The sequence below is a fragment of the Notolepis coatsorum genome, assembly GCF_963971535.1.
Source record: "Notolepis coatsorum genome assembly, chromosome: 18".
Lineage (NCBI taxonomy): Eukaryota > Metazoa > Chordata > Actinopteri > Aulopiformes > Paralepididae > Notolepis > Notolepis coatsorum.
Window position 1 is genome coordinate 54,594,253 of NC_140182.1, and position 24,184 is coordinate 54,618,436.

Sequence of the window (24,184 nt, forward strand, 5' to 3'; positions counted from 1 at the left end):
AGATAAAACTAAAGAGAGAGACAGAGTGAGATACTGGTGAAAAGGAGTGAATATTATAATAATAATAAATAATGCAGGACCTCTTTAGAGGTCTTTATTCGGCATGCAACGAACTGGGACATGCAATGGGAGAGGCACACACACTGGAATACACACACACACACACATGCATTGTCTTTTTTCTCAGTCGCCGATGCGATTGAGTTCTGCACTTAACCCATCCCGTCGTCCTTACCCCCAAGGGCAGCCGGGAGCAGACAGGGCGTGCGAGGTACCTCACTCGGGGACCAATCCAAGTGCTCCTGCCCGTCTTCGTCAAGGACGCGACAGCATCAGCGATCTGTTGTGCATGTTTTTCCATTGGGTTTATCTTATCGGGGGGGAAACCCTTGCGAGCACGGGGAGAACATGCAAACTCCACACAGAAAGGCCTGGGAGATCCCCCACCTGGGTACCTGGCAACGCAGAAACCTGGTCCCCAAGCGCGAATTGAACCCTGGACCTTCTTGCTGTGAGGCGACAGTGTTAACCACTACACCACCATGCCGCGGTACAGGTGAGAGATGAAAGTCTGAGATATCTGTCTGGCCCCCGACTGGTGGAAGTGTTTAGTTGTGACAGAAGACCCTCTCACTTCCTGCAACAAGTCCTACCACTGGAGAGACCCCAAACAACCCAGAAGGTTATATTTGGAGACAGATGTAGAGTTTCAACAATCTGAAAGTTACATTCATCAATTTGTCTCGCAGAGTCAAGCAAGTACAGTAAAATTATGGAAACGAAACTAAATGAAACAAAACAAAACTACATGAAACAAAACTAAAGATTTAGGGTTCTCTCTCTCTGATTTCACACTTACGCTTAGGGCACATAGCACACGAATGAACACGGACGGACGGACGGGCGGCAGCCGCTTCACTTCCGCTCCCATGTTAACGGACGCTACTGTGCACACTGGCCGCAAGCGGGAGCGTGCATCGCGGGCGGCAAGCTATCTTTTCCGCTCTGGTTGGATTCGAGGCGGCGTGGGAGGCTAGCGCCACGTGACTGATTGATTGATTGATTGGACATTTTATTAACAGATTTCAGAATGGGTACAATACAGTACAGCTCTCTCTTTTTCTCTCTCTTTATTCTCCCTGCCTTTCTTTCTCTCTTTCTCTCTCTTTCTCCCCCTCTCTTTCTTTCTTTCTCGTTTTCTCTCTAGAGAGAGAGAGAGGGAGAGAGAGAGAGAGAGCGAGAGAGAGGGAGAGAGAGAGAGAGAGGGAGAGAGAGAGAGAGAGCGAGAGAGAAAGAGAGAGAGAGAGAGAGAGAGCGAGAGGGAGAGAGAGAGAGAGAGAGAGAGAGAGAGAGAGAGAGAGAGAGAGAGAGAGAGAGAGAGAGAGAGAGAGAGAGCGAGAGCTCGTGCTGCTGCTGGTTCTATGGAGGGCTCCGCGCTGCAGGGCGCTCTGAAGTCGGACTCTGTGTGTCTGGCCAGGCGCGCGATCCCGCTAGGAACCTGTGCGTGAAATTCGTGCGCGTTGTATGTGCCCGAGCCATTAAGGAGAGAGTGGTACATGCTCACAAATAACTGACTGAACTGTCCTGTGGGCCAGGAGGAACATTCAGTTGAAAGGGTTAAAAGGGACGGGCTCTCTCTCTCTGTTTGTTGTTCAGTTTCTTTTTTTTTATCCACTTTTTCTCCTCCTTTTTCTGTGTTTTTCTCCCATCCCAATTTAGTCGTGCCAATTCCCCCCTCCCCTGTCTTGATCATTGCTCACATGTGCCCCCCACTGGTCGGTCGTAGGGAGGGTTGAAGAATCTATCGCATGTCCCCTCCGATACATGCAGAGTCAGCCAGCCACATCTTTTCACCTGCCAGTGCGGACTCTCATTGGCGAGGTGTAACGTGTGGGAGGCTCACACTACCCCCCGCCCTCTCCTGTCCTTGCTTTACAACGACCAGATTACCACCCATCGACTTCCCTCCCGCTGACTCTGCCAATTGAGTCAGTATGACGGCCGGCCCAAGCCGGAGGCAACGCTGACAGCCGGATTCGATACCGGTGTCTCTCACGTGGGTGATGAGCGCTTAGACCGCTGCGCCACCCAGCTGCGTTGTTCAGTTTCTTTGTATCTGCTGTTGCCATTGTTCTAACCCCCCTTCCCAAAAAATTAATATCTCACCGCCTATAAAAGGGATACATTTTAATTCATCTTGTCAATCACATTTATTTCCTACTGTCAGCTAATACAATTCAATGCTGTTCTCACCACAATTCCATCAGCATATTTGACTGTTTTTTGTGTGTCTTTTTAATGCTTTAATTTCCCCCCGCTGGATTTCCTGATTTGTTTACGTGTCCATCTGAATAATAATAGTTATACTTATAGATAATAGTTACCAATCCCCCTCTCTCTCTCTCTCTCTCTCTCTCTCCCCTCCCCCCCCCTCTCTCTCCCTCCCCCTCTCTCTCTCTCCCCCCCCCTCTCTCCCCCCCTCTCTCTCTCCCCCCCCTCTCTTCCCCCCCCCAATTTCAGGGTCATTTTATGATCATTTGGGGTCGTTTATTTCACCCCTGTTAACTTACTACCAGGGGAGGAAATTAGGCCACTTTACTGGCCAAATGCTAGTATTTTTTACGTTTGGCTGGTAAAAAAAATCAGATACCCGCCAGTTGGCTGGTAAGCCAAAAAGTTAGTTTCCTCCCCTGCTGGCGAGTATACAAAAAAAAAAAACATTCTGCAATCACTGCACTGGCAAACAGTGCGCGTCTTCTGAGTGTTCGCTTTAGTTGACAGTGCCACGAGAGCACTGCACAAGACCACCCGCGGACATATAATGTTTAATAAACGTTTGCGCAGTACTGGCCAACCAGCGGACATATAATAATAAAAGTCCCGCGGTACTAGGCTAGCCATCAGGAGCACTCGCAAACAGATAACGTTAAACACAGCAGAAGATGGAAAACAGACAGACTGACCAACGGGGAACTGCATCCAACCCTAGTACAACCCTCGAGTATAAGTTACTAAGGACACATTTAAATCACAGAGGTGTAATGTTAGTCTACTGGAACTGTATACAGTGGTTAGCTTCTAGTTAGCGTTTTAGCTATAGCTGCTTGCTAGCTAACGTTAGCCCCGTGTGCTCAAAGCAGCCAGCTAGGTGTATCTGTTATGACTATAATGTTTCCAAAAAAGCACCGGGACTACGACGTAGGGTTAGACATTTTATTTCATGCTCAAAAGCCCCTGGCTTGCACATCGCAGTCACGAAAGGGGCTAGCTCAACCAGTGCACTGTGCACAACAGCACACCAACCCAACTGACGTTACCACAACACTTGACTGTCGTAAGACCACCGTGCTGTCTTAAAGGCACAGTGTGCCTACCCAGATGCATACACAACATTGACGCGGCTTGACATACAAAGAAGTAATTATCACAATTAGCGATTTTTTTTGTCTGGTAAAAAATCTGTTTGGCTGGTAAAAAAAATCAGATACTCGCCAGTTGGCTGGTAAGCCAAAAAGTTAGTTTCCTCCCCCTGCTTACTACCCTGCTGCTCTCCTCTCTCTTCCTCTCCCTCTATCTCTCCTCCATTCCTCTTCCCCCAACTCCCTCCTTCCCGCGCTCTCTTCCCCTCTCTCTCTCTCTTTCAGAGGCTCATGGGAACGGTCTGATAGCGGAGCGAGTGTGTGTACGAACAAGACTACGTCCTCCGTGACTCTCGCTCTCTCAACATCCCAAGGAAGAAGGGGGAAAAAAGAAAATACAAGAAAAAAAACAAGAGGATAGATGGAAAGAGAGTTCTAGAGGGGAGGGGGGGGGGGGGGGGGTTGTTAATGTTTGTGATGGAGAGACCAGAGGATGGAGGGAGGGATGGAGGGAGGAAAGGGAGGACGAGAGAGGGTGAGGAGGGGGGTTTTGTGGTGTGAGGGAGGGAGGGAGAGGGGGGTCTTGACGATAAGAGAAAAATTCAGACCGGTCAAAGTTTCCCTTTTGCCAATCGTGCTCCTGATAAAGACAGCGCCTGCTCCAGCGCTGATAGAGAGAGAGAGAGAGAGCTATCTCTCCCTGCCCCCCCCCCCCCCCACCTCCCCCTCCCTCCTGCTCGCCCGCCAGTTAGTTTGTGAGCAGGAGGAGAGAAAGGTCCTATCACACCAACATCACGTTGCTACCATCAAGCAGCCGCCACACAGCAATTAATATCACTCCAATTACTGTTAAAGGGACCGGGGACTGGCCAACACGATAATGAACACAACTCTCCCTCCCCCCCCTCCCTCTCTCCCCCCTCTATCTCTCTCTCTCTCTCTCTCTCTCTCCCTCTCCCTCTCTCTCTCTACACACACACCCATTTAAGTGCACAACACATAAACACACATTTATTGCATTGTCTGTCATGAACACATCTTTGACACATCCAAACATTCAAATCAGACACACACACATACATACACAAAGGCTTATGTATACACTCACTCAAGTATGCATCAACCCTAACAAACATCAACACGTTCATACAGTCCGCGAAACGTGCGCAGCTTGAAAAAGGAAATATGAGAGATAAGTGCGGTAGTGTTCTTGCATTATTTTAACTCATTGAAGACAACAGAAAGGGGGAGAGAGAGAAATAACAAACCAAACACAGATAACCGGAAATAAATAATAAAATTATGGACATTTGCTCTTTATCTCGTCTGTGTGTTTTTTTTTTATGGGTCTTTTTGTTACGACGTTGAATAAATTCCCACAGCGTGACACATTCACATGTCTCCTGCAAGACAATAAGATGGACACTTGAAATGAGGACAGCTAACAGGAGAGACAACGATATTCACACACAGTTGTGTTTTCATGCCTTGTGGTGACATTCCATAGACATACATTAATTCCCTAAGCCCTAAGGGCTCGATTCAGACTAATTTTGACAATACAGGCAATACAGGCTCCTGAGAAAAGATGGAATAAGTCCAGTCCCTCTTGTCAACATTTTCCATATTGTCCACATCTTAATGGAATTCATTCATATAATCGGAATCTAGGCCTATTATTTAGGATCAGAGGCCTTGGTCTTTATTGATATTTGTTCTAATATTGTTTGTGGCATCTTTCATGATGCGGTCGATACAAAAATATAAAACTGTTACTAACGTTAACAGTGCATGAGATGTTTACACCAAAATGTTCTATTTAAGTACCTACTCATCCAGGATGGTCAGCTGTCATTCACTTGTTAGTTAGTACTGACTCATCCAGGATAGTCAGCTGTCATTCACTTGAGTTGTTAGTACTGACTCATCCAGGATGGTCAGCTGTCATTCACTTGAGTTGTTAGTACTGACTCATCCAGGATGGTCAGCTGTCATTCACTTGAGTTGTTAGTACTGACTCATCCAGGATGGTCAGCTGGAGAGGTGAGCTTGACACCCGTACATAAATCTGTCCAACTGACTGTCTGTCACATGTCACAAATCACCCTTTTCTTTGCATTGTCGGTGCTGAGATATTTTGCACCATAAAAGCCTTCATGGTCTCTGGAGACCTCCGGAGCAAGACCCTCCATTCTGTCACATTCTTTTGGCCCATTTCTCTTTTTTTTGTCGTGTGAGAGCGATTGTGAACTGCTTATATATGATTGCTGGCTGAATAGAAGTGGATGGTAATTAAATAACTAGCTATAATTTTATTAAGACATTACCTAGTCAGGCGGTGTTCTATGATGAGCCTGTTGAGTATCAAATCTGTTGCACAAAAGTTTAAAACAATCGAAACACACACACACACACACACACACACACACACACACACACACACACACACACACACACACAACACACACACACACACACACACACACACACACACACACACACACACAACACACACACACACACACACACACACACACACACACACACACACACACACACACACACACACACACACACACGAAAGGTTAGCCTATTGTTATCTTGACGCATCCGCTTTTGCCTCTATTATGATTCTGTCAACTGAAAGAAATCTGCTGGCCAGGCCGACTCTTTACAATTAAAGGCAGGTGTGTTTCTTTTATTAAAAATTTTTACGACCCCCCCCCCCCCCCCCGCATTTTACAGCTTTATTTTGGATAGGACAGGCTGAAATGAATGAATGAATGAATAAATGAATGAATGAAAACTTTATTTAACAGATGGGGTACAATACAGTACGGCTCAATACACACAATTGTTAACACTTTGAGTGCCAACGACGAGATATCTCGTTTTTTTCATGCCGACACGGGTCAGTGCGGTCAGTGCCAACGACGAGAGATCTCGTTTGGTGTTAAGGGGATGCAGACCAGAGAAAGACGTTTGTCTTGTTTACATCAGGGTCCCCCATTTTCAATTCATAGTGGCAGAGAGAAAAGTTTGGAGAAGATATAGGGAGGACATGCAGCATAGGTCCCCGGGCCGAATTCGAACCCCGGACGCTGCTATTACACTGTGAGCGCAGCTACGTAGGGACGGGGGAGACATTCAAAACACTATTGCCCAAAACCTCCCCAAGAAGCAAACCTGGCAACCCAGGGGGCGGCTGGTAGAAGACGAACAATTAAAATATGTCCTGGTGCACCGCCCAAACCGCCCGTTTATCTTTGGTATTAAGTGTGAGGACCGTGCTTAAGTCCTCAACTCTGAATCGGGCCCTAACTCGTTACCCTAACCGTAATCACAACGGCTGCATGCCTATTACCCTAACTCTTACCTCAACCTTAAACCACTGACACACAAAATGCAATAGATGCCTTTCACGGAATGTGTGTGTAGTTGTCCCTATTCCAATATGGCTGCCTGTAACCATTGCTAACCACTTTAGAAATAAAATTTCTACTTTCTGCGCAGAGTAGGTAAAACATTGGAAAAGCACAATATCACTGTTACACTGTACACTTGTTTACAGAATCCAGTAATAAGACAGCAATTTGTTACATTTGTATTGATTGATTTCTCATATATTCACACATAGCAGCAGTTGTTTTGTACATAGCAATGGAACAGACAGCGGCTGCTCAGGTTACTATCATATGATTCATTAGCGTTTCCCCGTTGCCCCCAATCAGATGCAATGTACTGTATTCTGACATGAATCTGTACATCAACACTTACCCAGGGAAAGCCTGCCCTAAACCTTTCCATTAAAAGTCTAAAGGGGCTTAAAGATAAACTCACCCGAAAAGGGAATTCACATGTTATTTATATAATACTGCATAGCTCAGTTTCAAATGTGTGAACAAGTCTCTCCTTAAACTGAACACCAGAGAGACTCCAGGTACATTTTCTGATTCCAAGCGTAATGGGTTATGGTGCAGTGTGCTTGTTTTTCTGTGTTTTGTTATAATGGGTTATGGTGCAGTGTGCTTGTTTTTCTGTGTCTTGTTATAATGGGTTATGGTGCAGTGTGCTTGTTTTTCTGTGTGTTGTTATAATGGGTTATGGTGCAGTGTGCTTGTTTTTCTGTGTGTTGTTATAATGGGTTATGGTGCAGTGTGCTGGTTTTTCTGTGTGTTGTTATAATGGGTTATGGTGCAGTGTGCTTGTTTTTCTGTGTGTTGTTATAATGGGTTATGGTGCAGTGTGCTTGTTTTTCTGTGTGTTGTTATAATGGGTTATGGTGCAGTGTGCTTGTTTTTCTGTGTGTTGTTATAATGGGTTATGGTGCAGTATGCTTGTTTTTCTGTGTGTTGTTATAATGGGTTATGGTGCAGTGTGCTTGTTTTTCTGTGTGTTGTTATAATGGGTTATGGTGCAGTGTGCTTGTTTTTCTGTGTGTTGTTATAATGGGTTATGGTGCAGTGTGCTTGTTTTTCTGTGTGTTGTTATAATGGGTTATGGTGCAGTGTGCTTGTTTTTCTGTGTGTTGTTATAATGGGTTATGGTGCAGTGTGCTTGTTTTTCTGTGTGTTGTTATAATGGGTTATGGTGCAGTGTGCTTGTTTTTCTGTGTGTTGTTATAATGGGTTATGGTGCAGTATGCTTGTTTTTCTGTGTGTTGTTATAATGGGTTATGGTGCAGTGTGCTTGTTTTTCTGTGTGTTGTTATAATGGGTTATGGTGCAGTGTGCTTGTTTTTCTGTGTGTTGTTATAATGGGTTATGGTGCAATGTGCTTGTTTTTATCTTCTATATCTTGAAGGGTTTGCTATGCATTCAGTGAACCGAGACGACTCACCTGGACCTCTCCACCGTAACTCCTCTTCCTCTCGCTCCTCCTCCTCCTCCTCCTCTCCCGGCACTGTGTGTCCGACCTCTCCTCCTCCTCCTCCACTCCCCTTCCTCATCTTCTTCCTCCTCCTTTCCTCTGTGGTCAGGTGCACCCTGGGAGTCCTGTGTCCTGGGTTCTGGGACAGACAACACAGAGATACAATGAGTCTTCTGAGACAAACACACAACAGAGTGGGAAGTGTCACACATCGGTATAAAGGACGACACAGACGGCTATTCATCTGGTGGTCGCTCTTTGTGTGTGTGTGCGCTCGCGCGTGTGTGTGTGTATGCGTGTGTGGGTCTACATGTGTGTGGGGTGTATTGTGCACGTGATGTGTAGTCGGCTGTGCACGTGCATACCTGTGTGAATGTGCATGCATGTGTCTGTAGAGGGTGTGTGATGTCTGCTTGTGCAGATACGTGTCGGTGTGTGTGTGTCGGTGTGTGTGTGTGTGTGTGTGTGTGTGTACTGTAATAGGTGTACAGTGCGTGTGTACATGCATGGATACTGTGTATGTGTGTGTTTGCATGCGTATCATGGACGATATGAAATATATTTGAATCTTATGTATGTCAATTAAATTAGCAGATTCAAATAAAGCATTTAATGTGTGTGTGTGTGTGTGTGTGTGTGTGTGTGTGTGTGTGTGTGTGTGTGTGTGTGTGTGTCTGGGCAGTGGCGGTTCCTGTCTGTTGATCAAAGGCGGTGGTGAAAAGCTCCCTTGGCCCTGTAACACAACACCTCAACAGAGAGAGAGAGAGAGAGAGAGAGAGAGAGAGAGAGAGAGAGAGAGAGAGAGAGAGAGAGAGAGAGAGAGAGAGAGAGAGAGAGAGAGAGGAGAGAGAGAGAGAGAGAGAGAGAGAGAGAGAGAGAGAGAGAGAGAGAGAGAGAGAGAGAGAGAGAGATAATCTCACTGCAAAACTGGGAGAAGAAACACGCAACAATGTGTGTGTCTCTCTCTCTCTCTCTCTCTCTCTCTCTCTCTATTTACTGCATCTTCCTCTTTTTTTTTGCTGCGACTAGCAGCTCTATAGGTCACTCTGTCGGCCACCACCCTCCCCACCCTCTAGCGGCCACAGGTTTTGCCCTAGGAGGCTTGAATTGTGCATGGAGGTCAAGTGAGTATGTGTGTATGTGTGTGTGTGTGTGTGTGTGTGTGTGTGTGTGTGTGTGTGTGTGTGTGTGTGTGTGTGTGTGTGTGTGTGTGTGTGTGTGTGTGTGCGTGCGTGCGTGTGTGTGTGTGTGTTGATGCCAATTGGCTAAAAGGGGGCATGGCAATGGGAGTGTCTTATCGCAAAAGGGCGGAGGATCCACTGACTTGCACAAGATTTTGTGGAAAGGTTGGTCATGACCCAAAGGACAGCTGTTGAACTGTTCATGCCAATTAGATTCACGTAACATGACCAAACATTGTGGAAAGCTCATCATGGGGCAAGAACACATTCATACACACAGCCACGTACCCTTGTGTGTGTATGAATGCATGCACACATATATGTACACGGTTGCAACTATTGCGAATTCGCCCTTGTTCCGTTTAGAAAATTCTCTTTCTCCCGCTCTCTCTCTCTCGCACTCTCTCTCTATACTGTATTATATATTCATGTCTACTCCTCTCTGTTTCTGTCTCGACAATGTTCCTTTCTCTAAACATGTTACTTGTTCTCCAACTCTCTCTCTCTCACATACAACACATAACCCCCCCACATACACACACTTGATCTTGTTGATCTCTTTCATCCACCCACCTTCACCCAGTACCGGCTTCTCTCTCAGAACCTTGTCAGTGATCAGCTGACATGATTGATCAGGCAGATTACTGAGAAGCCCCGCTGATGATCAAAGAGATCTGTGGGCCGGATCTGTATCTCTACATAACCCAGGAGAACCTGTGTGTGTGTGTGTGCGTGCGTGTGTGCGTGCGTGCGTGCGTGCGTGCGTGCGTGTGTGTGTATGCATGTCTGTTGTGAACTCTGAACCTCCTCGCGGCTATCAGTGAGGTCATCGAGACCATTGTGCCTCCTCCCTAATAGGTGGGTCTAATGATTAGTCCTCATCAGACAGGAACTCCAACTCAGCTCAACTCAGCTATTATCTCTGTCTTATCCTCGCAGGTCTACACTCCACCTTGCTTCATCTCAAACTCCTTATCTTCTAGGCTGAGGGGGAAACACGTCATGACATGTTTCAAACTAACTTTCTTATCTTGTATTTTTCATTTGTATTTATTTATTTATTTATTTTTGGTCCATAAGTCACGGTAGCGTGTGGATTTAGGATTTTATTACGCAAAGTTTAAATGGATGGACTATGGAACGTTTTCATGAAGAAGTTATGGCTTCTTCATGAAAATCACAGAGTTGGGTTGAACAAAAGAAAACTCTCCCAAAAGAAATTGCCCATATTAAGTTCAAGTTTCAAGTTTCTTTATTAGTTGACATGCAAAAATACAGAATACTTTCACATGGAATGCTTTTTTCTGTTATGCTCCTAAGAGTGTTGAGATCATAGGACGCTTGGATCATACACATACAGCTCATTACAGTAATATTCCACAATTTATTACATTTTAGGTAGTAATAATGGCACAGAGCATAAAATCACCTACAGTACATGCGCTTTGATGATGCATGTAGGACTAGCCTTGAGACAAAACATATGCATATTCACCACCGCAAACAGACTGGCGGCCGACTCGCGGCGCCATGTGCGGAAGGAGGGGGGAGAGGGTGGGGGTGTTGCAGGGCTAGTTGGAGGGGGGGTGGGTGGGAGGGATCTCCCTCACACACAAAGCGCGTAGGAGCTCTTCTGGTCGAGCCAGACCAGTGCAGCGGAATCCATGAATGCCTACGGTCTTAATTCTAGAGCATAAAATGTGAGCGACACAAATGTATAACAGTACCTTGAATGTGGGGCGGCTACGTGGCGTAGTGGGCAAGGCGCTCGCCACGAATGCGGAGACGCTGGGCTCGCCTGTTCGAGCCCAGCGCTCCACATTGCTTTCAGTTTAGCTGGTCGTTCATACTAATACACATTGGCCGTATTAGGGGGTGGGAAACTGATGGGTGGGGATCGGGCGTTGTGGACAGCGACTCCTACAGGTCGGTTGGTGCGCCTGCGCAGTAGAATCAGGAAGTGTCGGGGGCAGCGTGAGCCTCCCACGCGTTACTCCTCGTCACTGAGAGATCGAGCTGCGCAGGTGAAAAGATGCGACTGCTGTTACCTCAAGTACCGGAGGGGACTTGTGCTATGTATGACTTAGTCCACATTGCAGCCGGCTTGTGGGAGGCAAGAAACAGCGTTCGTGACAGGGGAGGGTTGAATTGGATGTTACGAAATTGGGATGGGAGAAAATATAGAAAATGGGAGAAAAAGTGGATAAAAAAAAAAACAGTACCTTGAATGTATTTTTATGTTACTCTGTATGATAGCATGTACAATAATGCTGAATATACCGTATATACATATATTAGGGATGCTCGATATTGGCTTTTTTACCGATACCGATATGCCGATATTGTTCAACTCTTAATTTCCGATACCGATATCAACCGATACCGATATATGCAGGGTTTCCCCCCCCAAAAAACGGAATAATTTCAGGTAATTGAATGAATGAATGAATGAATGAATGAATGAATGAATGAATGAATGAATGAATGAATGAATGAATGAATGAATTTATTTACACACACACACGATACATTACATGTGAGTATCCTCATGTGATAACAATGTCGCAAATTGTGTGCATGTGCCAGGTCTCCCAATAAGCTATTTAAAGCTTTTGGAGGGAGCCTGAACACAGATACAAACAGAATATAAACAACAAAACAATAAACAAAAAACAAAACAAAACAATTACAGCGTGGGTAGGTTTACACACCTACCTACTAACTGACATATAACAGAGATACATAATACAGACAATTGTATTCCTAAGTTATAATTTTAATGAGATATGAATTAAGCAGTTCCTCTTTCATTACATTACATATTACATATTAACATTACATATCTCTTGTTGTGGAATTAACACAACATTATGCATACTTTTGACAATAAATAAAATCAGAATTTGTTCTTACTTGCTTGCCTGGGTAGATAAAGGTTATAGAAATGTAAAAAAAAAAAAAAAAATTATATATATATTTTACTTTTTTTTTTAACCGATACCGATATTTTCCGATATCACATTTTAATGCCAATATTGGCCGATAATATCGGTAGGCCGATAATATCAGACATCCCTAAAATATATTGATTCTTACCGTATCTATCCACAACTGTCTGTACATACCTGTACATAACTTTTACATATCTGTAGATGCTATATCTATAATCTGTACATATCCCTTACCTACTCTTACTAGTTATGCTGCCGGCCAGTATGAATGAATGAAAAAGTTTATTTTTGAACATGTATTCTCTATATTCCTCCAAACAAATCACAGTATCTAGCTCCGTCAAACAGAACAATCATAATACAAAAAATTATAATTATAAACAAAAAGTCAAGAGCAATGTATTTAGTTAGTTGACATGTTCAAAAAAGGAGTAGAGGGAATCTAAGCTTATTGATCCCTACCCCCTTACATTTACATTTGTTCTTCCATTAATTTTACTAGATATAACCTAATTTAAAGTAGTATAATACATTATAGAATACACTTTTACTTATAGTACAAAAAGAAAAAACTTGATTTGCTTGAGAGCAGTAGATACAATACAACACTACATAACACAATATAACATAACTTTGTTTATCCGCATTACTCATTTCTGTATTTCTCTAATGTGTATTTTTTAAGCTGCTTTTTAAATTGTGCCATATGTTTACTCAGTTTGATGTATTCAGGTAAATTATTCCACAACTTCACTCCACAAACAGATATGCACATGCTTTTCAGCGTAGTGTGTACCATTGGTTGTTTAAGATTCCCTCTCAAGTTATATTCTCCTTCCCTGTCTCTGAACCATCTTTGAATGTTGCCTTGGATTCGTTTATATCTGGCTTTGTATACAATGAGGGCAGTTTTGAAATCAACTAGGTCCATAAATTTCAATGTTTGTAGCTTTATAAATAAGTTATTGGTGTGTTCATAATAACCTACATTGTTGACTATTCTTATTGCTTTCTTTTTTGCATGGTGCATATTGGCTGTAGAGTGCTTTTGTAGGTATTACCCCACACCTCCGCACAGTAGTTCATATATGGAAGGAAGAGCATACAGTACAGTGTATAGGCCTACAGTGTTTCTTGGTTTAGAATGGCTCTTATCTTACATAAAACACCAACACTCCGTGGCAATTTTGTCCTGACATATTTGACTTGAGGTTTCCAGTTGAGTTTGTGGTCTATTATTACACCCAGAAATGTATTCTCAAATACCCTTTCTAGTTTAATACTATCAATCATTAGTTCAACCGGTGTGTTTTCTTGTATATCACGTTTACCAAATATCATGAATTTGGTTTTCTTTATATTTAATGATAATTTATTTGCATCAAACCACACTTTCAGCTTGGATAGTGACATTCTTTAACAGCTTTTGGAGGTTCTCTCCCTCACAGAAGACATTCGTATCGTCAGTAAAAATTTTATTTTTCAATATTTTAGACGCATTACCTACAGTATATCATTTATGTACAGTATGAATAGTTTAGGGCCCAGAATTTACCCTTGCGGCACACCACAGATTATGTTTGACTGAGTGGACCTGTACTCCCCAAACTGCACAAACTGTTGTCTTTGTTCTAAGTAACTGTTTAACCATTTGAGCCCTACTCCTCTGATCCCATACCTTTCCAATTTTAGTAGCAGAATATCATGATTTATAGTGTCAAAAGCCTTCTTAAGATCTATGAAGACCCCTATTGCAAACTTCTTAATATCAATTATGCTTGTCAGTTTTTCTACTAGGTCCATTAGTGCCAATGACGTTGAATGATTAGATCTAAATCCATATTGACTGTCTATAAGTAATGCATGTTTATCAATGAAACTGTCCAACCGTGCAGTAAATAATTATTCCATTATCTTTGAGAACTGGAAAAGGAGAGAAACCGGCCTGTAATTGGTTATTGGTGAATATAGTAGAGGTTAGAACCTCTAGAGGTATGACTACTACCACACTGTCTTTATACCTGTATCACAATATTACATCTCTGTATATACATCTGACTAGCACTACACCCAGTAGTACTAATTTATATATGTTATACCCAGTTTAATCACCTGCACATTGTATATTACTATTCCACGTTACTGTTACATTTGCACTCTGGTTGGATGCCAAACTTATTTTCGCTGTACTGTACTTGTGTGGTAAGTAGGGATGGGTACCAAATTCGGTACTTTTAAAGGTACTTACCGAAACACGTCGGAACTACCGAGTATCGATTCACGTGAGATACCGTTGTCGGTACTGTAAAAAAAAAGATTTTTTTTTTTTTTTTTTTTTACACTTTTCTTTCTTTATTTTTTAACTTTTTTCTTTTCATGTCAACGTTCACACACACAATATACGCTTACCTAGGATTTGACTTGATTCAACAACAAAGCAGTCGGGGCAATGGCAAGCCGAAAACGGTCGAAAGTGTGGTCATTTGTGGTTATTTTTTTTTTTACAACTGAGGTAGGTAGATTACATTTTTAGAGACTAAAGTACCGAAAAAAGGTACCGTTGGGTACCGGTATCGATTCACAGGTACTGGTATCGGTACCATATCGGTTCAAATGTGAACGGTATACCCATCCCTAGTGGTAAGACAATACATTTGTATCTAATGTTGCTATTTTCTCCTATCCACCATGTTTAACTAGGTGCAGTTTCCTCTAATATCCACAGTCACACTTCAACACACAATGTCAATACAGAGCTATCACTAGCTGTCTGGTTAAGTCACTAAAGCGCCACACAACCACTAAACTTTAAAGCAACCCGTGTGCTTTGCTGCTGCACTAAGTAAAGATTCAAAAGAAACCCAAGCTATAATTCATGATGAATTTATACACGTTTGTGAACGAGCGTGCTTGTGTTACAGAATCCCACGGATTGCTGGTGCTAACGTTGGCAGCTAGCATCCACCATCAAGCTCCTACTAGCCTAAATTAAGCTAACATTGTCCCGCATCTTTGTTGCAATGAGGATCAGTAGGTTAGCAATGATAGCAATGTATGGTACACAATGTTAGCACTTTATGCAAGAATGCTTCGCGTCTATGACACAGTGTGGCCTACTGTAGATAAAGCTTGCACAGGGAAGCCATGCCTGTTATTAATATGCAATGCATCAACACATATCACAACCTCTTATTAGCTTTCTCCAAAACCATTACTACTGCCAAAGCTTCTTTCTTTCACCATATAATCGAGGTCTCGGCCAAGAACCTTCGCAAACTGCACGCCACCATGTCCTCCCTCCTCACTCCCCCTCTCTCTCTGCCGAAGACATTGCAATTTTCTTTGAGAAAAAAGTCTAAAAACATCTGCAGCTCCTTTTTTCCAACCCCCACCCATTCCAAATTCTGAATCAAGAACCTCATCCTTCACTCTGTCATCTTTCTCTCCCATTACAGATGCAGAGGCCCTGACACTGGTAACGTTGAACCGTCCCACTACATGCCAGCTGGACCCGCTACCCTCCCCACTCCTCCAGACCATAGCACCAGATATCCTCCCATTCCTAACGGTAGAGCCATATGAAATCCGCGTTCACGGAATCGCGAATGGAATCGTGGAATTGAGCAATAAAAATGGAATCAACTGTAAAAAAAAATTATAATAATAATCATTTATGTTGTGGGACTTGTACAGCACTTTGTTCAACTTTGTTAGTGCTGTAAAGTTTAAACCTTTTTAAATCTTAGACAAACAAAACACTTTCATGAAATATTGTAAGCCGTCATTTGAGGCTTTATAAAAGCAGCACAATGAACACATCTGTCAGTGACGAGTCCGACCTCATCTTAAATAACAAACAGCATTGCTTGTTGTAATTAACAAAGAGAGGCAGAGTTGATTTTGCAAAAAAAATAATATATATATATATATATATATATAATTTCTTTTTTTCTTTTTTTAATAATCGAATTTTATTTTCATATTCGAATCCCATGCCCATCGAATGAAGCTTCGAAGTATTTAAGACAGCCCTATTAACACTTTCACTGCCACTCACGAGATATCTCGGGTTTCCGATAGTTATGTTGAAAGCCACTCACGAGATTTCTCTGAACTTTTTTTTTTTTTTTTTTTTTTTAGCGATCTGAAATCATATTGCATCACGCGAGCCTACCCTAGTATACCCGAGCGCCGCCGGCGATCAGATGTGGAAAAAAGCGCCCCCTATCGTCTCCCAGATGACATAAGGGATTTTGGAATGGACTCAATGAAAATGGATGGGGAAAAAAAATCCTATACTCCACATTTTCCAGTCCACTGATGCACAGTTCATTCTGGAGCCTCTGAGACCCGCGGAATCATGTACTGCACTGTACACACGTTGGATCCATACATCGATTTTTTCGAATGGTGATCAGGAATTGGAATATACCAGTTGGATACCATCTGATGTCAGGTAAGGAATCTATGTTATCAGTGTTAGGATAATCAGACTAATTTTGATGAAGATATAAGCTGTTTTGTGAAATGGGCTCTTTCGGTTTCACTGTAAAAGTCCAAGAGGAAATGAACACGGCGATTATCCGCACGTGGCTCGAATGTGCTTGCGTGCACGTATAATATTGATCATCTAGCGTTTATTTGAAAACGATTCATAAATAGGCCGACAAATATCAACGTTCTGGAATATTCCAGTAAAAGACGATTATCATAGAATGGTCTAGAATGAACTGTTTTTTACCTCAAAACGGGTGCTTTTCAAAATGCTCTCAAACGGAAATGAAGCGATAAAAAACCAATCTGCCTTGACAGCACTGACTGGAAAAGGATTCTTTGATAAGCGACGGGCAGATTAGACACATAGCCATAATTTAAAACATAGATTAGGCGATATTAAGCGTAACATTGGCGCCGATGGTGGCATTGAAGCGCTAACTCTGGCGCCACCTCGTGGCACTCAAAGTGTTAAATGGACTGTTATATCTTATTAAATTGTGGACATTTATTCATTCCCACTTATTAGACACTATTTCTGATGGTAAAATGAGCGTACAAAGCAAAATACAGAATTCTGAAATATTAAAACAAAAAAAACGAAAGTAGGAAAAAAAATTATGGAATTTGGAAAAAAATTTAACTGATTTCATATGGCTCTACGTAACGGCAACCATCAACTCATCCCCCAACTCGGGGGTGGTCCTCGCCTCCCTAAAACAAGCCAGAGTCAGACCACTCAAAAAACAACCATGAACCCCACCGTCATAGACAACTATCGTCCTGTCTCTCTTCTCTCGTTCCCCTCTAAGGGTGCTTTCACACCAGAGCTGTTTGGTCCGGACTATCGGACCAGAGTTCGTTTTCTCGGATAGTCCGCTTTTTTTGGGGTGGTGCGAATGCTCAGTCGAACTCTTGTGCGGACCAAACACGCAAACTCTGGTCCACCTGAAAACGTAGGTCTCGGTTCGCTTCATCGGACCAAACGCGGACCAAATATAGGAAGTGACCTGATAAACTGTGCATCTTGGGTAGAAGTAAAAAAACAAACACCGCGGCGCGCATTCACTGCAAAACAAGCACGCGGTAAACATGTCTCGTGGACAGACGTGGGCGAATGACGAGGTGAAAGCCCTGATAGACATATGGGCAGAAGACCAAATTAAACAGCTACTTGTGAGCACCCATAAAAACAATGCTGTGTACAAGTTGTTTAGCAAGAGGATGGTGGTAATGGGCTTCAATAGAACAATGGATCAATGCCACGTCAAAATAAAAAAAACTGCGTCAGCAATATATTAATAAATAAGCAGAGAATTAAATTAGATGTCCATAACATTTGTGTTTTTAATTAGCAAAAAGTTAAATACTGAATTAACGACACATATTTATTAACAGGCTGAAAGTTAAAACGAATAACAGGCTGAAAAAACAATTAGACTATTTAATAATGCTATAATATTAGTGTAGCCTAATCTATATCTGCAACTGTGAAGAAAAACCCCATTGGTTTAAACAGAATACACATAAAAAAAATATATATAATAAATAATATATATATTTCTTTTTTATTAAAAGTAGAAAATTAGAATGTTGATTTAGAATTTGAATGTCAACATTATTAACGAAGCTTCAAACTATTCGGTACAGCCCTACTAGCTGGTCTACCGACAACCGCCATCAAGCCTCTTCAACTCATTCAGAACGCAGCCGCCCGCCTGATCTCCAACCTACCAAAGTCAGCCCATGTTACCCAACTTCTTAGGGACCTTTACTGGCTCCCCATCGGCACACAAATCCGCTTCAAGGGCCTCGACCTGGCATATCGCGCAGCGAAGGGAACGGCTCTCGTCTACCTCCGGTCAATGGTCTCTAACTACAAATCCTCAAGATCCCTCTGCTCAGATGTCGTCTGGCCGCCTCAGACCCACTCCTGTCCGAGCTCCAGGAGGGTCATCATAGAGAAGCACTCAAGTTTGAACACTTCGATGAACATTGTTACGCAGCTGATAGAGTTGTGCCCTTCCTGCTGACTTGTCGTACAAAACTTTGGATAAAAGAGTCAGCTAAATGACAAAATGTAAAATGTAAATGTTATTAGACTCTGTCTTGTTTATTTTATAAAAAATTTACTGAATTAATAAAGGTTGGCAACCTGCCGAAGTGTCTAGTCAGGGGTCTCAAACTCAATGTACCTGGGGGCCGCTGGAGGTAGAGTCTGGGTGAGGCTGGGCGGCATCAAATATTCCAAAAAAAAGGACAACTGATCCAATCTTCTCAATCTTTAGCAATAACATTTCAGAACATGAACAGTTCTTCAGAACATGAACGGTTCTTCAGCACATAGGCTTCTCTTACCTACTCCTTGCTGCCAGAGACTTGGCAGCGCTTCCTCTTATGTCTTCCCCCCTTGTGTGTCCTCTCAGGTTTGTCAGGCGCAATACATCTTCAACAAACTACCCCTTTGCCTCATCATAAAACCTCACAAACACCAGCAACTGAGCATTCTCAGTGGTGTCAGTGCACTCATCCACAGCTATGGAAATGCACTTCAGTCATACATTATTTTATTATTTATGCATCAGAGAATGGCTTCTTGTGTTTAGCCAATATCCATGCCACTGAGTGAGGACTTGGTTGCTTTTTTCTCGTTGTGACATAGATTTAACAATAATTCTGCTTGCAGCTTGATATGATGATTTCATTCCATTTATCTTTGTGGTTCCACAGTGAATTTTGAGGAAAGGTTGCATCAAAATAACTGTGTTTTGTTTCGTAGTCGCGTTTCAAATATGCCACTCTTCACAAGAGCTACCGTTTCTTGGCATAATTAGGCACATTGGTTTGGTGCTGGGAGGATGCACGCATATTTTTCAGTCCATTCACCTTTGAATTGCAGCGATTTTCACTGTCGACTTTTCTTTTACTGGCCATCTTTGAACATGCCACATTTTTCTACTAACTGCCTGCTGGCGAAACTACAGTACCTGCAGATTAGACTACCTGTAGATGCGCTGTCAACTCTCGCTCTGACTCGGACTCTTTGAAAGAGACAACACGCATTCCGTGAAAACCCGCCCTACTCTGCCTCTGATTCGTAGACTGTGGGTGGGGGAAAAAAACACTGACGAGACGCTGAATGTGATTGGACCAGAGTAGACAGACACAGACAGGAGCAGTGCAGCCGGACAGGCAGAGCACTGCTTGCAGAGGAGATAGCGGAGATATATATATTTTCCTTCCACTTGGTATCACTCCGGAATCACTTTTCAACCAAGTCACTAACGTAACGTTGCTGTCATGAGCCTGCACTATGGTAGCCTACAAGTGATAAAATAAATAAAACATCCAACTCGCGCAACGACACGGCAAAAAGTTGCGTGCAGGCCGCACTAAAACTAAACTTTGATGTCAAGTAGGGGGCCGCAAAATATAATCCAGTGGGCCACAATTGGCCCGCGGGCCGTGAGTTTGAGACCCCTGTACTAGTAGCTCTGACAGACTTGTCAGTCAAAACTATAGTTGACTGTTTGTGTTCAATTGAATGGCTGCATTTCCACAGCACTTTTCTACTACCTGTACTACACAAAGGAACGATTACGTGCATGCGTCTGTGGGAATCGTACCTCAAACCCTGGCAGTGTTGGTGCCATGCTCCGAGCGCCAAGCACTCTACCCATTGAGCTAGACAGACACAATGTCAGGCCCTGCTGGGGGCTTTGTGTAATGGGATTACATACATCTGTTTACAAATAAAAATAAATAAAATAACTCATTGATTAGTCACTAACAAACAGTAATCAGATTACAGATCCTACTGGGGTTTATGTAATGGGATTACATGACTCTGTTTACCAACAAAAACCATTGATTAATTACTGAATAAGACTAATCAGATTAGATCATCATCATACAGTACGTTTAGCACAACTGGTTGATCATGGCTGTGACAACAATGACAATAATGCTATTCATATGACAGCCGGTAAATTGTAATCACTTGCACGATTAACCTCATATTTGACACATTTCAGAGACTAAATCAGTATCACTTTTATTCGCCAAATGCATCATAATGGACACACAAGAATTTGATTTGAAATAACAGCGTGACATAAAATACTTGACAATACCACAAAAGACAGAGCAATACATAAACAAAACAAATAAAACACACATATTAGGCCAAGTACCTTCATAATAAAGTGCCTGGTCAGTATAAAAATAGATTTTAAACCGTAGTAATCATAAGATTAATGTTATAATAATATGATTTCTGATTCAAAAGTAACTGAAAGTAATCAGATTACATTACTCAGTTGGCATAACCTGATGTGATTTGGATTGCATTAGAAAAGTAACCCTCCCAATCTCACCGCACTGTCCCAACCTGTCTTGGCAGATGACCCCATATTGAGGCCCAAAACAAATATTGTGACCTCAGCATTTTCCAAATGAACATGCTGACATGTACCGATTGCACATCATAAATACAGTGTATAAAGAATGACTAATTCATCTGGAGGGGGGGTGCGGCTGTAATCAAGCGGCTCAGCTATTCAATAGCAGTTGTGTATACTAGTATACAGCCACTATTGTTTTCCCAGGGGTAACCGTGTGGTCCAAAAGCAATCGGTGGTTATTACTCACTCGGATTAGCCAAACAGATTACATTACAGTCAATTTAAAATTATTTGCAATTCTCCTGGGGACCCTGTTTTCACATCAGGAGGCCGCACGTACTGTAGGACCCCGAGCCAGAGGTCTGACGCAACCCGGTCACCTTTCCCTTCCCGTTTCCCCACATCTCTCACTCTTCCAAATAAATGACTCTCTTTCAACTCCACCTCCGCAGCCTTTTTCTTTCCCTGCTCTCTCTCTCTATCTCTCCCTCTCTCCTTCGCTCCCTCTCTCTGTCCCTCTCCCTCTCTCCCCTTCCCCAAATCCCTCCCCATCACCCCACCCCGATAACACCTCAGCTGTGTGCACAAAGGCCGTGTTTACCCTCGCATTCCCGCTCCGATAAACAGCGATAGCGGACCGATCGATACCAGCCATAAACGTCTCCCCAGCTCACACCACGTGATGCGTTCGCCCTCGCACGTTATTAATGTAACCGTTGGGAGGAGATTGGATCTGCATCGTCAAATAAATCAACAACTACACACACAAAAAATGTAGGTACACACACACACTCACACTCACACCATCCATCCATCCATCTTCAAAATCACATCCACCTTTCAACCTCACACACAGACACACACACACACACGTTCACACAGGCAGGCATACTGTATATGACACACACACACAGACAGTGTAGTCCTACAAAAGTACACACAAACACACATATACCTCCCCTTTTGGGAGGCACAAAAGTATCCACACACACGCAGAGAGCTCCCTGCCTAAACAGCGCCATTATTTTCAGCTATAAATCACATTGAATGGCACATTGATTTTATCCTGCGGGGGTTGAGGCGGGGGGAGGAGGTGGTGGAGGAGGGGGGGACTGGAGACACCGTTATTGCATTTAATATTATCAATATTATCTCCCATATCATCTGCGACAGGGAGCCAGGTATCAGGAGGAGTCGACAGACACTTTTCTGCCAGCGCCCCCCTCCTCCCTCCCTCTCCTCCTCCTCCTCTTCTCTTCATCCATCCATCCCTCCCCTCCCTCCCTCCCTCCCTAGAGAGACAGTCTCCATCAACCTGATAAGGACAACTTCCTCTGTCACACCTGCGGGGCAAAGTCACCCAACAACCTCAACTTGCCAACTTCCCGGCAGCCTCCATCCCCCTCTGTGCTCTTTTCCCTGTGTTTTATTTTTTTATTTAAACATTTTATCCAAAGCGCTTTACAAATTATGCCTCACATTCACCCACTCACTCACACATTCACACACGGACGGCGGAGGCGACCGTGCAAGGTGCCGACCTGCTCATGGTGGAGCAGCTCATCTCAACTATGACCTGGGGAGTGAGGTCACTGCAGCTGCACAGTGAAGATCAAACGATCAGTAATTGTGTAGGTTCATAATCTTTGATGGAGAGATATTATTTATTATTGAATTATTTTACTGTTACAAGTCAGGTAATCATGAGTTTGTAATTCCAACCGTTCTATTCGGTCTATATTCTGTGTATTTGTTTTGACTATTTTGATTTGGTAACGTTGCCCTCTCAGCTTTGTAGCCTTCGTTCTTGAAATGTACGATGGAAATTGTATTTCTTGTACTGGGTCTTGACTTTTTTTCACGTTTTTCCTAAATTTTCAAAGCGCATAACGCACTAATTTAATTATGCTCAACTCTGATACCGTCAAATGTCAGATCAACTGAATAAGTGAAACTGTATGAACCCAACTACCCAGGATCTGCACCAGTCCTCTCACCAGTCCTCTCACCAGTCCTCTCACCAGTCCTCTCACCAGTCCTCTCACTCACCAGTCCTCTCACCAGTCCTCTCAGAGACAAACGGGTGCTTATGACTGAGAGCAGGCCGGTGGTGGTGGATTCAAAGTATATTTGCAGGTATACAGGTATTACACACCCTCTTTCAAAGGACATGTAGAGAATACACACTTTCTAGTCTAGATAACGTTTAGATACATATGTCAGGTTCACTTCCCCCTAAGTAGCAGACACACCCAGGGGCTGGGGAATGTAGCAATCATTTATCTTGTAAATCGCGATCATGTTTTTCTAAAAATGATGAAGAGCAGAATGTTTAAGTTTGATACTGCACCACACTTCCCATCACCCCACAGTCCAATATGACGGATGTTGATTGGATAATCTGACATGTGATTGTACATACTGTAACTAAAGCAAATAATGTGATATAATTGTTCTTCTATATCACCTAGTCCTATACACACAACTCTACAAAGTACCACAATGGAAGGACCTGTGTCCCATGTATGTATTTCCAGACATACATTTACTAGATCAGCCCTCCACAATTTCAGATAGGCTGATAAATAAATAAAATAGATACATAATACCTCATATATAAGCTGTTTCTGCCATGAAATAAGAAGAGGTTGTGGGAAATAATAGGATGCATTATAATTGAACAGCAATGTATTGTAATATGTCTAATATTACAAAAGGAACACAATGTGGCACCTTGTTTCAGTGGGGACCGGTGTGGCGGGACACCTTAACTGTAGGACCAATTCTGAGAACAAAATAAAAGGAAAATGGAGGGAAGTGGAGCCACACCACAACACACAGACATAGAGAACAGATGTCTCTCTCTCCCTCTGTCCTCTCCCTTTCTCAGTGTGTCTCTCCCTCTCTCTCTCAGTCTCTCAAAGTGT

The 24,184-nt window shown here is 43.0% G+C and overlaps 1 protein-coding gene across 1 annotated transcript in view; it reads right to left on the bottom strand.

Annotated features, from left to right (window-relative positions):
• zfpm1 (zinc finger protein, FOG family member 1) overlaps positions 1-24,184 on the bottom strand; it is a 186,147-nt gene that overhangs the window by 71,472 nt on the left and 90,491 nt on the right. The window contains exon 3 of the mRNA XM_084335210.1: positions 8,199-8,367. Coding sequence (XP_084191336.1) covers positions 8,199-8,367 — 169 coding nt within the window. The remainder of the gene's footprint in view (positions 1-8,198; positions 8,368-24,184) is intronic.